The 17,037-nt window shown below is 49.0% G+C and overlaps 1 protein-coding gene and 1 long non-coding RNA gene across 2 annotated transcripts; one reads left to right on the forward strand and one right to left on the reverse strand.

Moving 5' to 3' along the window:
- Positions 1-4,616: 4,616 nt before the first annotated feature.
- LOC138725516 (uncharacterized) lies at positions 4,617-6,139 on the reverse strand. The gene is made up of 2 exons (XR_011338253.1): positions 5,904-6,139; positions 4,617-4,836 (listed from the first exon to the last, which is right to left on the reverse strand). It is a non-coding gene; the product is annotated as an uncharacterized lncRNA (long non-coding RNA).
- Positions 6,140-10,767: 4,628 nt separating this feature from the next.
- On the forward strand, positions 10,768-13,433 carry LOC138716722 (cystatin-A5-like). Its single transcript, XM_069849894.1, has 3 exons — positions 10,768-10,873; positions 12,360-12,461; positions 13,246-13,433. The coding sequence occupies exons 1-3, from the start codon at positions 10,811-10,813 to the stop codon at positions 13,369-13,371; spliced, it is 291 nt and encodes a 96-aa protein (XP_069705995.1). The 5' UTR covers positions 10,768-10,810; the 3' UTR covers positions 13,372-13,433.
- The last annotated feature ends 3,604 nt before the right edge of the window (positions 13,434-17,037 follow it).

Here is a 17,037-nt window from a genome sequence, read left to right on the forward strand (position 1 = left end):
GCATTTGGCCTTTTTAAACCTCATGCCATTGGACTCTGCCCAGCGGTCCAGCCTGTTCAGATCCCTTTGCAGAGCCTCCCTACCCTCCAGCAGATCAACACTGCCACCCAGCTTAGTGTCATCTGCAAACTTGCTAAGGGTGCACTCAATGCCTTCAGCCAGGTCATTGATAAAGACATTGAACAGGGCTGGACCCAGCACTGAGCCCTGGGGAACCCCACTGGTCACTGGCCTCCAGCTGGATTTCACACCATTTACCCCCACTCTCTGGGCCCGGCCATCCAACCAGTTTTCCACCCAGGAGGGTGTGCGCCTGTTCAGTCCAGATGCTGGCAGTTTCCTAAGCAGAATGCTGTGAGAAACTGTGTCAAAGGCTTTACTGAAGTCCAAGAAGACCACATCCACAGCCTTTCCCTCATCCAGTAGCCGAGTCACTTTGTCATAGAAGGTGATCAGGTTAGTTTGGGAAGACCTGCCTTTTGTGAACCTGTGTTGACTGGGCCTGATCTCCCGGTTCTCTTGCATGTGCTTCATGATAGCACTCAAGATCACCTGCTCCATGACTTTCCCCGGCACTGAGGTGAGACTGACAGGCCTGTAGTTCCCTAGATCCTTCCTGCTACCCTTCTTGTAGATGGGCACAACATCAGCCAGACTCCAGTCCAGGGAAACTTCCCCAGACATCCAGGACTGCTGGAAGATGATGGAAAGGGGTTGGGCAAGCACATGTGTTTGTCCTCCTGCTGCATGCCATGTCTAGGTCTGCTGCCCGGCTAAGGCTCAGGTAGGCTCTGAAATGCTGTTCAAGACTGTTTCTGCCACCTGAGGTACAGGGCATATTCATTCCAGCTGCTCTGTCCGGCAGCTCTGAAGACAAAGCTTGGGCCTCCTCAGTCTCCTCTAGGTGTTATCAGGCTGCCTACTTCAGCGTGTGGCTTCTTGTGTTTGGTTTACATGTGTTAAATACAGACCATTGGCCATTCCTCAGAAAGTGCTAGAATTTGCGGCAAGGCTGGGCTGAGAAGCCCAACTGTGTTCCCCTGTGGACGTCCAGCTTCAGTGATGGGAACAGGGCAGGTGTTAGGAATGAGCTCCTTGAAGAAGCTGAGACAGTGGAATCCCAGCACTCAGCCCTTGGAGCAGGGAGCGACTGCCCTTCAAAGTGGGAAGAGAGTCCGCAGCCTCCTGTGGCACTGGTCCTTCCGTTGTGCATCCCATGCAGTCTGCACAGGAGCTCACTCCTGCAGTCTAAAGTTACAAACCTTTCAGAAGCAACGAGTGTCACATTATCACCAGTAATGAACATCCTCTCGCAGAGGAGCACTTGGAGATAAAGCTCAGCTTTCTGAGCCATGAAAACTCTTCGTGGTGAGAAGTTACCAGCACCAAAAAAGACCCTGTGGCTCCAAACTAATTTTATTTTAACAAAGCACCAATTGGTCTAATGCACCAGACTTACTCTCTCCCTTTATTTCATCTTGGGGAAATGGGGATGGGACTCTAGGGGCTGATAGGAGCAAAGGCATGTAAATCCTCTGTAGCAATCAGGAGGTAGAACATGCTCCTGCTAAGCAGTGCTGGTTCTACACTCAGAACACGCCTGCAACGAGAAGCCTGATAACACCCATAAGTTCACCGTGCCCTCTCCTCTCAAAGCTGCTTGTCCTTTCTTCAGGCTGTGGCCAAGAACATGCAGCAGAGTCATCTCAGAGTGGGCTCTGTTGAGACTGTGCATCCCCTGTGCGACTCACAAATTAATGATACAAGGCAAACATCAACATTTCCAAGGCTGGTAACAGCATTTTCTGAGCAGTTAAAATCAGGAATACCCACACCACAAACAAACAAAAGAACAAATCACAGACTGGTGGTAGCTGGAGGATTGTGCACAGCATCCAACCTTTCTGCTCACAGCAAGGTCAGCTAAACCAGTTGCCCACAACCTCTCTGGGCAGCCTGGCCCTCTGGGTGACCACCAATGCAATGGTCAAAGGGGCTGGGGGAACCCCTACGTGGCTGTTGCCTTTTTTCCCTTTCCCTGCACGGAACACCACTGAGAGGAGCCTGGCTCTTCACTGCCTCACCTTTCACTTGGCTTTCCCAGGGCTGAAGAAGCCCAGGTTTCCCAGCCTCTCCTTTGAAGTCACCTGCTCCAAGCAGTTGTCGGGCTGGCTGGATTTGCTCTGGTACATCCATGTCTGCCCAGGACAGGGGCAGTGGCCCTGGTGTGGATATCAGTGTGGAATAGCAGGGAGGGGAGGAATGGCCCTGCCGGCAGAGCTCTCCCTAATGCAGCCCATGGGTGCCAGAGGGCACCTTTGCCACAAGGTGTCTCCCAGGTCCTCCTCTGCAGAGCTGCTCTCCAGCCAGGCAGGCCCAGCCCCTACCAGTTCTTCTTTCCCAGGATGCAGCACTTGGCATCCCCATTTGCTCACGCTTGTGAGATGACTCTCTGCCTGTTTCTCCAGCCTGTTGGCCTTCCTCTGAAGGGCAGCACAGCCACACGCTGTTATCAGCCACTCCTCTCAGTTTTAATAACTGCAAATGTGCTGAGGGCGTGCTCAGTCCCATCATCCAGGTCAGTGATTGTGTTAGACGCATATCGAGTCATAGCAGGATATCAATTGGGTTGAGGAAGCGTGATTTCCCCTTTCTAAATCCATGCTGACTCTTTCCAATCACCCTTTTTGTCCTTAGTATGCATGGAACTGGCTTCCAGTATAATTGGCTCCATACCCTTTCCAGGGACAGAGGTGACGCTGATGAGCCTGTAGAGATGCAGATGCTCCTTCTTGCCCTTCTTGAACAGTGGAGTGAGTTTTTCCTTCCTTCAGACCTTGGGAACCTCCAGCAGTGCCCATGAGCTTTCAAAGGATAGTGAGTGTTGCCTTGCAATGACATTGGGCATCTCCTTAGGCATCCATGGATTCATCCCCTCAAATCCCATGGCATTGTGTAAGTCCAGTTTTGTTAAGTGTTCCCTTAGCCCGATCCAGCTCTGCTGAGGGAAGTCTTTGTGTTTCCAGACTTTCCTGCTCATCGTGGGGACCTTGTGTTCCTGAAGGCAAGTCCTACCTGTAAAGGCTTCTTTTCATGTCCCTCACGGGCCTGCAATAAAGTATTTCCAGTTAAAACATAGAACACAAGTAAAGTTGTCTGGAATATGAAAAATATTCATGGAGAAAAACTCTGAGCATCGTAAATGATACTGAGAACCAGTACAGACAAGAGTGAAACACCAGTCAGATCCGCCATTTCATTTCCAGAGGAATGTTTATTGTTGTTAGTGCAAACGTGGTTGTCCAGCTTGAGTTCCTTTCCAGGAACTTTCCTTAGGACTGAGGAAAGAAGCAAGGTGTTGGCATTTTTTAACTTGTACACCCTCTACTGGACATTCTGTCCTGCTGCTGCAAGAGGATTAGCGAGATTGCAGGGGAACATTTTTTTCAAAATACTACAATCTTCCTCTTTCTCTTGCTTTCAAAACTGCTGCAGCTCAAGTCTCTGTTCAGGTCTTTGCCCATGAGATACGCCTTACAATTTAAATCTTTAGCTGGATTCAAAGTTGCAAAACAGCACAGAAAAGATTCAGGCTTTCCTCTCCCTCCTTGCTGCAAACACGAGTGCCAGTGTTGCTCCGCTTTCAATTTCCAGACCAAGGAATCCACCAAGAGGACTCAGACAATGGAATTCCTGTTCAGTTGCACTGAGGTCAGTGCTGACACTTGGCTTTGTGTTAGTGTAGGCAAAAGGAGAGCTGTGTGACCCTACAGTTTAGATATTGTGAAGGTGCAGGAACTCATCATTGCGAAGAAGGACCTGCAAAGCATGAAAACTAGTGAGTTCCTTGGAGTCACTGCAGCCTTCAGTGGGAGGGATGCTAGAAACAAGCCAGTTCATCACCCTTGGTCTTACTGTTCTGCTAACTGTGGGACTCAGTGGCTTGTTTTTGTGAGGGAAGCTTCTGAACACCCGCAGGTGCAGGAACTTGTCGTTGCAAACATGGACCTGCAAAGTCTCACTGCACTGTCTCATCTTCAAGGAGCTCATTCCTAACCCCTGCCCTGCTCCCATCACTGAAGCTGAACTTCCACAGGGGAACACAGTTGGGCTTCTCAGCCCAGCCTTGCCGCAAATTCTAGCACTTTCTGAGGAATGGCCAATGGTCTGTATTTAACACATGTAAACCAAACACAAGAAGCCACACGCTGAAGTAGGCAGCCTGATAACACCTAGAGGAGACTGAGGAGGCCCAAGCTTTGTCTTCAGAGCTGCCGGACAGAGCAGCTGGAATGCATATGCCCTGTCTTACAGCTCTAGTACCTCAGGTGGCAGAAACAGCCTTGAACAGCATTTCAGAGCCTACCTGAGCCTTAGCCGGGCAGCAGACCTAGACATGGCATGCAGCAGGAGGACAAATAGCTTTCAAATCTTATTTGGGCACTGGAACAGGCTGCCCAGGGAGGTGGTTGAGTCACCTTCCCTAGAGGTGTTTAAAGGACGGGCGGATGAGGTGCTGAGGGGCATGGTTTAGTGACTGTTAGGAATGGTTGGACTCGATGATCCAGTGGGTCTTTTCCAACCTAGTGATTCTATGATACTATGATTCCATAAAATAGCTTTCAAAACTTATTTTATTGTGCTGCATTTACCGACACAGGCAGAATCCACACGGAGTGTGCGCAACTGCGGCAGCATTCCCATGAACTCTCAGCATTCCAGAGGATCATCTCTGGTTTTGCCAGGCCAATATTGGACAAGTTCAGGACCGTAATTCCTCTCTGGAGGGGCCTGAAACACCAGCAAGTGGACATAATCGCCATCAGCAACTTCAACCTAGAAATGAAAAGCAGGAGGAAAGTGAGGATCATGGGTGACCAGGCAAATGTCTGCACACCAGTGTGGTTAAGATACTGCAGTGACATGCAGTTTTTGCTCTGCTGCCACAAAGCCAGCCTGCCACTGAGCAAGGCTTTCTGGCCTTCACCTGCAAAACACACCCTGCAATTTCTTCAATCTTGCTTCACAGGAAGCTGCTCAAGTACATCGATAAGCTTTTCTAGGAGAAGAGGAACGATGCTGTCAGAAAGATCCAAACCAACCAGCCAAACCAAACAAAGAAAAGAGGGGTTTGAAAACATAGAAATAACCATCAGGGAGGCTGTAACTCTGCAGCACATGACACAGAACCAAACATCAACAAACATCGACTCAGAGGATCCCTTTCCCTTTCTGTTCTGCTGTAAATGATCTCCTCTCTGACTGACCTCTTATCATATACTCCATCCCTCCTCCACGCTCCTATGCCCAGCTCTGGCAACTACAGCTTTGACTGACCTGGAAAGTCCTCCAATGGAAGAAGGCTCCAAGGAGCTGGGCAAGAGGGATGAGGGAGCTTTCCTATGCCATGTGGTGTCCCTCCCCCTCCTCTGGATGCACTTTATACCCCTGGAAGAGCTGCTGCACCACAGGGCATTAGAGGGTCTGTAGAGGTGTTGGTCACATAGCTGCATCCAGGACAGGATCACTGCCTGGAACCAAACATCATGGCAACTGGACTCACCTCTCTGCCTTGCAAGGACCTCACCTTACCCTGCTGGCTCACCAGCAGCCCCTGCATCACAGCTAGAACTGTGATGCCAAAAACACTGGGTGCCAGCAGAGAATATGCCGTTTATTCATATCCTTGTCCTGTATGGATGTTTCCTTAGCGCATACTACTAGATGGTTTGTCCCATCCATGTCCTTCAGAGAGGAATTCATTCTACCCAGTAGGATCTTCTCCCTTCAAATCAACCAACTTTATCTCAAAACAAGCAACCTACGGGCAGTCCAGCCTTTGCACAAGCTTCAAACTCAGCCCTTTGCACAGAGACTTCATCTTCAGAGAGGCTGCAACTCACCTTCTTAGCAATCTCCTGGATTTCTGGAGTAGCTGGAATTGGATCAAAGTAGTGGTCAGTCATGATTGTGACAGGTAATGTCTCTGCAATGAGGGGTGTTTCTGAAGACAGGCCTTCAGCGCAGTCTGAGCAGAGGCACTGGGCACCTGGTATATATACAGGTGTCGTGGGATCATATGACTGGTAAAATAAGGAGCCAGTCTCTGTGCTTAGGAAGCACATCAGAGTCACACCCTGCATTTCCCAACATCATTCTGACACAAGCACACAGTCATTTCCTCAGTGCGGGTCCTATTCCAGTTGCAATAGCCTTCCAAGTGGGAAAGAGAAGCTGACTGTATGTTCCTGAGTGACTTTGCTTCCCTCTGCCTGACCAGAAAGGTGCCAAGGGAAACACCAGAACCAGAGGGGAAACCATAAAATACATCCTAGGTTCAGGTAAGTCCTGCCAATAAGTTATTCCTGCTTCTTCCCCATCAAACCTACAGCTGCCTCCTGGCAAGCGCAGGAACAACTGAACATGCAGTACCAGTGGCATTGTCATGGCAACGCTAGTGCCCATTTCCCAGGGAACAAAGCAGAATCCCTCTCACTCCAGGAGCTGCGTGTGCACAAGAGCTGTTCTCATTGCAAGGCGCTTGGAGGTCATTATCAGAAAGCTCCAAATCAAGCAGCCAAATCAGTCAAACAGAAGAGGAGTTTGAAAATAGAGAAATAACCATCAGGGAGGCTGTAACCCTGCAGCATGTGAGAGAACCAAACATCCACACACAATGAATCAGAATAAGACATGTTTGAAGGAAATGAAAAAATTCACTCTAACTCTGCATCAGGTCCTCAGGCTGAGCTCCAATTTGCCGTGCCATGACCATGTCTGAAATCAGAGAGCCTAAAACACACACACCCTGCTGAGGACAGGCCCACAACTCTCAGTAGGTCTGCCTGGTATTGGAGAACTCCCTCTTCAGGTTCAGTAAAATATCTTCCAGAAAATGAGCAAAGGAAAGCGACTATGATTGGATTCGATGATCTGGTGGGTCTCTTCCAACCTGGTTATTCTATGATTCTGTGACTTTCGATGTTCCTGCCATCGGCTTCTCCAGCAAATGGAAGGGATGTTGTTCCAGAGCCTGGGCCAGAGGAGCAGCAACAGACCAAACAGTCTGTCCATAGACAGTGGGTTCTGGCCGAGGGCCGAGGGCATGAAATGAGAATGTGTGCTGCACAGGGGGAATGGGAAAGGTTAGAGCTGCAAGTCTGCTGGTTTCTCCAAACAAACCTGTCCTTGGCCAGAGCAGCACTGACTGCACAGCACAGGCTGGTCAGTGTCCTAACCAGCCCACTGGCCCTCCTGACAGGAGACAAGTGATGCAACAAGACTGTGAACAAGTACTTCACAACTAACCTGAAGGCCTGTTCTTGGCACAAAGGACCCGAGATGGAGAAACTGGGACTGCATTGGCCCTAAAGTCAACAGTCCCGAACATGGGCAGCAGTGTCTATTGACCGTTTCCATGAACAAAGTGGGACCAGACAAGATGCCTTTGTAGGCATGAGACCACGTCTTTCTCAAGAAAGAGAAAAATGTTACCAGTTCTTGGGAATGAAGGGAATGGGAAGGGTTAGAGCTGCAAGTCTGCCAGTTTCTCCAACTTCATCCCTGCAGATGAGGAGCCCCTCACAGCCCAATTTGTGGAGGAGCTAAATGACTGGAAACCAGCTCACCTCCCTGAGGCCACAGGATGCACCCAGCACCCATGCAGCACCTGTGATAGACCAGGATATTTGATAAACCTCTCCACTCACTGGCATGCAGACCTCACTGACTGCCCTAGGAAAGGATGCTGATGAGATCCCCAAGGCAGCACTGCCTGCCCCTCTGCACAACTCTGGATTCTGGTTAGTGAGAAATGCACGGAGCAAAGACTAGCAGGGTTCATTTCTAGCCTTGGGAAAACTCTAGGTGTGAAACTCAAGTAGTTAAATCTGTGTGGATTCCATGTTTTCTGGATTTTGGCTTCAAAGCTGAAGGACAGTTTTTTCCCCCCAGCATGCACTGGGTTATGCAGAATGGAAGGGAAATACACACTGGGGAAATCAACCGTCAGCCAGCTGATGCTCGAGTTTACATGGGCAAATCAGCCTCTTCACTTTCTATGGGGCTGGGAATGGCTGCCCCACACCATACTAAAGAAAGGCAAGTCAAGTCTCTAGTGTGCTGACACATGCACATCATAGGATCATGTCTGTTCTGCGACTGAAATCTGTTTCAACTTTACCATCAAGGTAGTCAGCAAATTACTGGGCTGCTTGGTGTGGTATGTGAATCAAATAATGGACTCACAAATACCAGTTTTTCATCCCTTCCCTGATTCTACCATTCGGACTGTTGAGTTTAGGGCCAGTGCTGCCCCAGTTTCTCAATCTTGGGTCCTTTGTGGCAGACACGAGGTGGGCAGATCCTGGCTCTTTGGAACATCTTGTCAAGTCCGTGCATCTTATTTCCTTCTGTAAAATAGGAAGTGGGACATTCCTCTGGCAGTGAATGCTGTCTTCTTCAGGCTGTAGGTGCTCACGACTGATGAAATATCGTAGAGTCCACTTCTGCTGAAGTTCAGGTTTCTGTTACTCCTACGTAATCCTAGGCAGTGTGGAAAATTCTTTGGAATCAATGTGGGGAGCAGGAAGTGAAATGCTTTTTGCAAGTCAGCATGTTGAACGTCACGGCTTTTACTGTGATGATGTTAATGACAAATTTCTCAATTGGTAGATGGTGGGCTGTGAAGACCCTGTGTCATCTCATCCAGCCACTGTGATATCAGAAGATTAATCTCTTGACTTTCACAATCATTTCTACAGAAGTGGATTCATTATTATCAGTTACTGCCCTCTTTATTTATTGCCTTGAGCAATTTTATGAAGTAAATGCGTGTACAAGGCCAGAGACATCCCGCCTGCAAGCTGCAAGGATTTGTTTCTTCGCTCTTGTATGTACTATGGAATAGAACATACTTTACAGAACCCCAGTGCTGTTCTCCCAGCACAGATCCATCAAGTTAACAGCAGTACGGATATGTGAGGAGAAACAGCCACCTGTGCAAATGGTGAGTGCAGGCTGGAATGGAGTGTGATATCAGACAAGTCTGAAATACTGACATGGAGACACCCACTAACTTGTGGATGTGGTGCAGGAGATGGAACGGGGACAGCTCTTCTCTGCAAGGCAACAAGCCGAGTGCTGTTTCATTGCATCCAAACCCTAATGGAGAGAGGTATAGGTGAGCGTTGCCTAGGACAGTCTGTTGCCGCTGGTCATCGTTGGTAGCAGGTCTCAAATATTCGGGTACCTAGGACACTTCATGAAGTCTGTGTGCAGGATGAGTACTGCGTGCCAGTCTTAGAAATAGCACTGGGGTTTGGGGCAGCCATTGCCAGTCCCTTGGAAAGCAAAGAGGCTGATTTGCTGGTGTAAACTCGAGCATCGGCTTGCTGAGAGTTCGTGTTGTTTTCCCTTCCAGTTCTTCTGCTTTGAAGTCAAAACCCAGAAGACATGGAATCCACACAGCTTTAACTGCTTGAGTTTCACACGTAGAGTTTTACCAGGGTTAGAAATGAACCCTGTGAGTCTTTGTGCTTCATGTATTTCTCACTCATCAGAATCGAGAGTTGTGCAGAGGGGCAGTGCTGCCTTGGGGATCTCATCAGCATCCCTTCCTAGGGCAGTCAGTGAGATTTGCATGCAGTGAGTGGGGAAGTTTATCAAGTTTATCAAATATCCTGGTCTGTCACAGGTGCTGCATGGGTGCTGGGTGCATCCTGTGGCCTCAGGGAGATGAGCTGTCACTTCCAGTCATTTAGCTCCTCCACAAATTGGGTTGTGAGGGGCTCCTCATCTGTAGGGATGAAGTTGGAGAAACTGGCAGACTTGCAGCTCTAACCCTTCCCATTCCCTTCATTCCCAAGAACTGGGAACATTTTTCCCTTTCTTCAGAAAGACTTTGTCTCAGGCCTACAAAGGCATGTCTTCTGGTCCCAAAGCACTGCTGCCACGGTACTGGACCTTTGAGTTGTAGACTTGCAGCTCCAACTGTTCCCATCCCCCCTATGCAGCACTCATTCTCATTTCAGGCCCTTTCTCAAAACCCACCATCTATGGACATCAGATTGTTTGGTCTGTTGCTGATTCTGTGTTCCAGGCTCTGGAGCAACATGCCTCCCATTTGCTGGAGAGGCGGATGCAGGAACACCGAACCTTGCTTTCCTGTGCTCCTGAAGTGAGAGTTCTCCCTTAGCAGGCAGGGCTGCTAGAAGTTGTGAGCCTTTCCTCAACAGGTTGTGTGTGTTTTAGGCTTTGTGATTTCATACATGGTCATGAATATGAGTGTGTGCGACTGTAACTGCAGAATGAATGCTCCTGACTGTACATTCTGCCACTGGTACTGCATGTTCAGTTGTTCCTGCACTTGCCAGAAGGCAGCTGTGGGTTTGATGGGAAAGAAGCAGGAATAACTTATTGGCAGGACTTACCTGAACCTAGGATGTACTTTTTGGTTTCCCATCTAGTTCTGGTGTTTCCCTTGGCACCTTTCTGGTCAGGCAGAGGGAAGCACGGTCACTCAGGGGAAAATACAGTCAGCTACTCTTTCCCACTGGGAAGACTATGGAGAGAGTGCAATTGCAACTGGAATGGGACCCGCACTGAGGAGATGCTTGCTTCTGATATGCAAATCAGAATGGTGTTGGGAAATATTAGGTGCAACCCTGATACATTTCTTAAGCACTGAGACAAGTCATATGATGCCATGACACCTGTATATATACCAGGTGCCCGGTGCCACTGCTCAGACTGCGCTGAAGGCCTGTCTTCAGAAACATCCCTCATTGCAGAGACATTACCTGTCACCATCATGTCTGACCACTACGCTGATCCTGCGCCTGCTACTCCAGAAATCCAGGAGATTGCTAAGAAGGTGAGTTGCAGCCTCTCTGAAGACGAAGTCTCTGTGCAAAGGGCTGAGTTTGAAGCTTGTGCAAAGGCTGGACTGCCCGTAGGTTGCTTGTTTTGAGATAAAGTTGGTTGATTTGAAGGGAGAAGATCCTACTGGGTAGAATGAATTCCTCTCTGAAGGACATGGATGGGACAAACCATCTAGTAGTATGCGCTAAGGAAACATCCATACAGGATAAGGCTATGGATAAACGGCATATTCTCTGCTGGCACCCAGTGTTTTCAGGTATCGCAGTTCTAGCTGTGCTGCAGGGGCTGCTGGTGAGCCAGCAGGGTAAGGTGAGGTCCTTGCAAGGCAGAGAGGTGAGTCCAGTTGCCATGGTGTTTGGTTCCAGGCAGTGATCCTCTCCTGGAAGCAGCTATGTGACCAACACCTCTACAGATCCTCTAATGCCCTGTGGTGCAGCAGCTCTTCCAAGGGTATAAAGTGCATCCAGAGGAGGGGGAGGGACACCACGTGGCATAGGAAAGCTCCCTCATCCCTCTTGCCCAGCTCCTTGGAGGACTTTCCAGGTCAGTCAAAGCTGGAATTGCCAGAGCTGGGCATAGGAGCGTGGAGGAGGGATGGAGTATATGATAAGAGGTCAGTCAGAGAGGAGATCATTTACAGCAGAACAGAAAGGGAAAGGGATTCTCTACAATTGTTTGTGGTGACCCCAACTGCATTGCTGAGGAGCAGTATCACTGTTCCCCCTGCGCTGGCACAAGGGGTGGAACGAGCAGCACTTGGCTCACACTCCACTGCAAGGGCTCTGGTATAGGTTTCTAGGGAGAATATTCTTGTGGACAGGAAGCTTACATTGGGGCAATCCTGCTCTGCCTCCAGCTGGATAACAGTCTGGCCCTTACATGATGCAGTTCTCTGGGATTTTAAGCTCTGCTTTGAGGTGGAGCAATCCCTATGATTTGAGTGAAGCTGTGAAGAACATCTGCAGGCCTTGGGCATCCCAAGCTCTATCTGATCTTGGAATTACATGATTATTTCCTAATGCCTGTGCCTTTCCTGGAGTCATCCTTCATAAGCTGGGGAATGTTATTTCTTCAGTCTCCTTGTCCTACAGCTGTTCTATGGCTTTTTAGGTGATAGAAATAAGATGTTGGTTTACATTCACTGCAGCTGTGTTTCTGTAGAGAATTGCTGACATCAGACACAAACAACTGTAATAAAGCAGGAGCTGGTCCATAAATAATGATGGTGCCGGAGTTTAGCTGGGCAGCTTGTGGGTCAGGGGGCAGGTGCCTGGGAAGTCCAGTTCTAACAGAGTTTTAAAGAATGCTGGAGGCAATTCTAGGAACGAGGGCTGGAGGTGTTGATGGAATTCTTTTGGGGGGTCTGGGTTTCTTTCCTATAAGGACGTGTTGTTTGAAAGGAGGCAAATTGGAATGGTAGATGTGAAAGGAAATTCTGTGTATGAACCTGCCAAGCATTTTCCCCTTTCTTTTTACAGGTCAAGCCACAACTTGAAAAGGCAGCGAGCAGGACCTATGGCATCTTTCTTGCTGTGCTATATAGGTCTCAGGCAGTTGTTGGGACCAACTACTTGATTAAGGTTTGTATTCATTATAGGAGGGGGTGTTCTGTAGTTCAAGAACCTAGGTGACTTGCACAGGGGCTTACAGCAAGCAAGAGACGCAGCTGTTGTGGAAAACCACCTCAAGTGACTAATGGAGCTTTGGGCTATCTGCAGATGCTTCTAAAATTCCTCTGTTTGGCACTACTGTAGTACACGAATAGAAAAACTTAATGGCATGTGCACAGTGCTCCTCACATGTGAATGTTCACTTCCTTAGGACCACCAAAGGAGTCATAAGTCCACCCTCCTATTTCAAGACCCAGTAGCTTTCCTGTCACTTTTAAGTCCTCCAAGTGTGTTTGTCATGGCAAATTGGAACTCAGCCTGAGGACCTGATGCAGAGTTAGAGTGAATTTTTTAATTCCTTCAAGCATGTCATCCTCTGAGTCGATGTGTGTTGGTGTTTGGTTCTGTTTCACATGGTGCAGAGTAACAGCCTCCCTGATGGTTATTTCTCAATTTTCAAACCCCTCTTTTCTTTGTTTGGTTTGGCTGGTTGATTTGGAGCTTTCTGATAGTGTCGTTCCTCTTCTCCCAGAAAAGCTTATTGATGTACTTGAACAGCTTCCTGTGAAGCAAGATTGAAGAAATTGCAGGGTGTGTTTTGCAAGTGAAGGCCAGAAAGCCTTGCTCAGTGGCAGGCTGGCTTTGTGGCAGCAGAGCAAACCTTGCATGTCACTGCTGTATCTTAACCACACCGGTGTGCAGACGTTTGCCTGGTCACCCATAATCCTCACTTTCCTCCTGTTTTCATTTCTAGGTCGAAGTTGGTGATGAAGATTATGTCCACATGCTGGTGTATCAGGCCCCTCCAGAGAGGAGTCATGGTCCAGAACTTGTCCAATATTGGCCTGGCAAAAGCAGAGACGATCCTCTGGAATGCTGAGGCATCATGGGAATGCTGCCGCAGTTGCGCACACTCCGTGTGGATTCTGCCTGTGTCGGTAAATGCAGCACAATAAAATAGGTTTTGAAAACTATTTCATGGAATCATAGTATCATAGAATCACTAGGTTGGAAATGACCCACTGTATCATCGAGCCCAACCATTCCTAACAGTCACTAAACCATGCCCCTCAGCACCTCATCCACCCGTCCTTTAAACACCTCCAGGGATGGTGACTCAACCACCTCCCTGGACAGCCTGTTCCAGTGCCCAGTGACCCTTTCCGTAGAATATTTTCTCCTAATGTCCAGCCTGAATCTCCCCTGCTGGAGCTTGAGGCCATTCTCTCTTGTCCTGTCCCCTGTCACTTGGAAGAAGAGGCCAGCTCCCTTCTCTCCACAACCTCCTTTCAGATAGGTGTAGAGAGCAATAAGGTCTCTCCTCAGCCTCCTCTTCTCCAGGCTAAACAATTCCAGCTCTCTCAGCCGCTCCTCATAAGGCCTGTTCTCCAGCCCCTTCACCAGCATCGTTCCTTTTCTCTGGACTCGCTCCAGAGCCTCAACATCCTTCTTGTGGTGAGGGGCCCAGAACTGAACACAGGATTCGAGGTGCGATCTCACCAGTGCCAAGTACAGAGGGAGAATAACCTCCCTTGACCTGCTGGTCACACCGTTTCTGATACAAGCCAAGATGCCATTGGCCTTCTTGGCCACCTGGGCACACTGCTGGCTCATGTTCAGTCGCTGTCAACCAACACCCCCAGGTCCCTCTCTTTCAGGCAGCTTTCTAGACAGACTTCTCCTAGTCTGTAGCACTGCACAGGGTTGTTGTGCCCCAAGTGCAGGACCCGGCACTTGGCCTTTTTAAACCTCATGCCATTGGACTCTGCCCAGCGGTCCAGCCTGTTCAGATCCCTTTGCAGAGCCTCCCTACCCTCCAGCAGATCAACGCTTCCACCCAGCTTAGTGTCATCTGCAAACTTGCTAAGGGTGCAGCCAATGCCTTCATCCAGGTCATTGATAAAGACATTGAACAGGGCTGGACCCAGCACTGAGCCCTGGGGAACCCCACTGGTCACTGGCCTCCAGCTGGATTTCACACCATTTACCCCCACTCTCTGGGCCCGGCCATCCAACCAGTTTTCCACCCAGGAGAGTGTGCGCCTGTCCAGGCCAGAGGCTGGCAGTTTCCAAAGCAGAATGCTGTGAGAAACTGTGTCAAAGGCGTTACTGAAGTCCAAGAAGAACACATCCACAGCCTTTCCCTCATCCAGTAGCCGAGTCACTTTGTCATAGAAGGCGATCAGGTTAGTTTGGCAAGACCTGCCTTTTGTGAACCTGTGTTGACTGGGCCTGATCTCCCGGTTCTCTTGCATGTGCTTCACGATAACACTCAAGATCACCTGCTCCATGACTTTCCCTGGCACTGAGGTCAGACTGACAGGCCTGTAGTTCCCTAGATCCTTCCTGCGACCCTTCTTGTAGATGGGCACAACATCAGCCAGACTCCAGTCCAGGGAAACTTCCCCAGACATCCAGGACTGCTGGAAGATGATGGAAAGGGGTTGGGCAAGCACATGGATTTGTCCTCCTGCTGCATGCCATGTCTAGGTCTGCTGCCCGGCTAAGGCTCAGGTAGGCTCTGAAAGGCTTTTTAAGACTGTTTCTGCCACCTGAGGTACTAGAGCTGTAAGACAGGGCACGTGCATTCCAGCTGCTCTGCCCAACAGCTCTGAAGACAAAGCTTGGGCCTCCTCAGTCTCCTTTAGGTGTTATCAGGCTGCCTACTTCAGCGTGTGGCTTCTTGTGTTTGGTTTACATGTGTTAAATACAGACCATTGGCCATTCCTCAGAAAGCTCCCTGCTCCAGGGGCTGAGTGTTGGGATTCCACTGTCTCAGATTCTTCAAGGAGCTCATTCCTAACCCCTGCCCTGCTCTCATCACTGAACCTGAACTTCCACAGGGGAACACAGTTGGGCTTCTCAGCCCAGCCTTGCCACAAATTCTAGCACTTTCAAAGGAATGGCCAATGTTCTGTATTTAACACAGGTAAAACAAACGCAAGAAGCTGAAGCTGCCTACACGTGAAGTAGGCAGCCTGATAACACCTAAAGGAGACTGAGGAGGCCCAAGATTTGTCTTCAGAGCTGCTGGGCAGAGCAGCTGGAATGCACATGCCCTGTCTTACAGCTCTAGTACCTCAGGTGACAGAAACAGTCTTGAACAGTATTGTCTGGTATCACACTCCATTCCAGCCTGCACTCACCATTTGCACAGGTGGCTGTTTCTCCTCACATATCCGTACTGCTGTTAACTTGATGGATCTGTGCTGGGAGAACAGCACTGGGATTCTGTAAAGTATGTTCTATTCCAAGAGCGAAGAAACAAATCCTTGCAGCTTGCAGGCGGGATGTCTCTGGGCTTGTACACGCATTTACTTCATAAAATTGCTCAAAGCAATAAATAAAGAGGGCAGTAACTGATAATAATGAATCCACTTCTGTAGAAATGATTGTGAAAGTCAAGAGATTAATCTTCTGATATCACAGTGGCTGGATGAGATGACACAGGGTCTTCACAGCCCACCATCTACCAATTGAGAAATTTGTCATTAACATCATCACAGTAAAAGCCCTGACGTTCAACATGCTGACTTGCAAAAAGCATTTCACTTCCTGCTCCCCACATTGATTCCAAAGAATTTTCCACACTGCCTAGGATTACGTAGGATTAACAGAAACCTGAACTTCAGCAGAAGTGGACTCTACGATATTTCATCAGTCGTGAGCACCTACAGCCTGAAGAAGACAGCATTCACTGCCAGAAGAACGTGCCCCTTCCTGTTTTTCAGAAGGAAATAAGATGCACGGACTTGACAAGATGTTCCAAAGAGCCAGGATCTGCCCGCCTCGTGTCTGCCACAAAGGACCCAAGATTGAGAAACTGGGGCAGCACTGGCCCTAAACTCAACAGTCCGAATGGTAGAATCAGGGAAAGGATGAAAAACTGGTATTTGTGAGTCCATTATTTGATTCACATACCACACCAAGCAGCCCAGTAATTTGCTGACTACCTTGATGGTAAAGTTGAAACAGATTTCAGTCGCAGAACAGACATGATCCTATGATGTGCATGTGTCAGCACACTAGAGACTTGACTTGCCTTTCTTTAGTATGGTGTGGGGCAGCCATTCCCAGCCCCATAGAAAGTGAAGAGGCTGATTTGCCCGTGTAAACGCGAGCATCAGCTGGCTGACGGTTGATTTCCCCAGTGTGTATTTCCCTTCCATTCTGCATAACCCAGTGCATGCTGGGGGGAAAAAACTGTCCTTCAGCTTTGAAGTCAAAATCCAGAAAACATGGAATCCACACAGATTTAACTACTTGAGTTTCACACCTAGAGTTTTCCCAAGGCTAGAAATGAACCCTGCTAGTCTTTGCTCCGTGCATTTCTCACTAACCAGAATCCAGAGTTGTGCAGAGGGGCAGGCAGTGCTGCCTTGGGGATCTCATCAGCATCCCTTCCTAGGGCAGTCAGTGAGGTCTGCATGCCAGTGAGTGGAGAGGTTTATCAAATATCCTGGTCTGTCACAGGTGCTGCATGGGTGCTGGGTGCATCGTGTAGCCTCAGGGAGATGAGCTGTCACTTCCAGTCATTTAGCTCCTC

The sequence above is a fragment of the Phaenicophaeus curvirostris genome, chromosome 1, assembly GCF_032191515.1.
Source record: "Phaenicophaeus curvirostris isolate KB17595 chromosome 1, BPBGC_Pcur_1.0, whole genome shotgun sequence".
Classification (NCBI taxonomy): domain Eukaryota; kingdom Metazoa; phylum Chordata; class Aves; order Cuculiformes; family Cuculidae; genus Phaenicophaeus; species Phaenicophaeus curvirostris.

What these genes read in the sequence shown, in the direction of transcription:
- LOC138716722 (XM_069849894.1), top strand. Translation starts at nt 10,811, where the DNA reads ATGTCTGACCACTACGCTGATCCTGCGCCTGCTACTCCAGAAATCCAG. An exon ending in TCCAGGAGATTGCTAAGAAG is followed by an intron (nt 10,874 to 12,359) that starts GTGAGTTGCAGC and finishes TTCTTTTTACAG; the next exon opens with GTCAAGCCACAACTTGAAAA. An exon ending in GGACCAACTACTTGATTAAG is followed by an intron (nt 12,462 to 13,245) that starts GTTTGTATTCAT and finishes TTTCATTTCTAG; the next exon opens with GTCGAAGTTGGTGATGAAGA.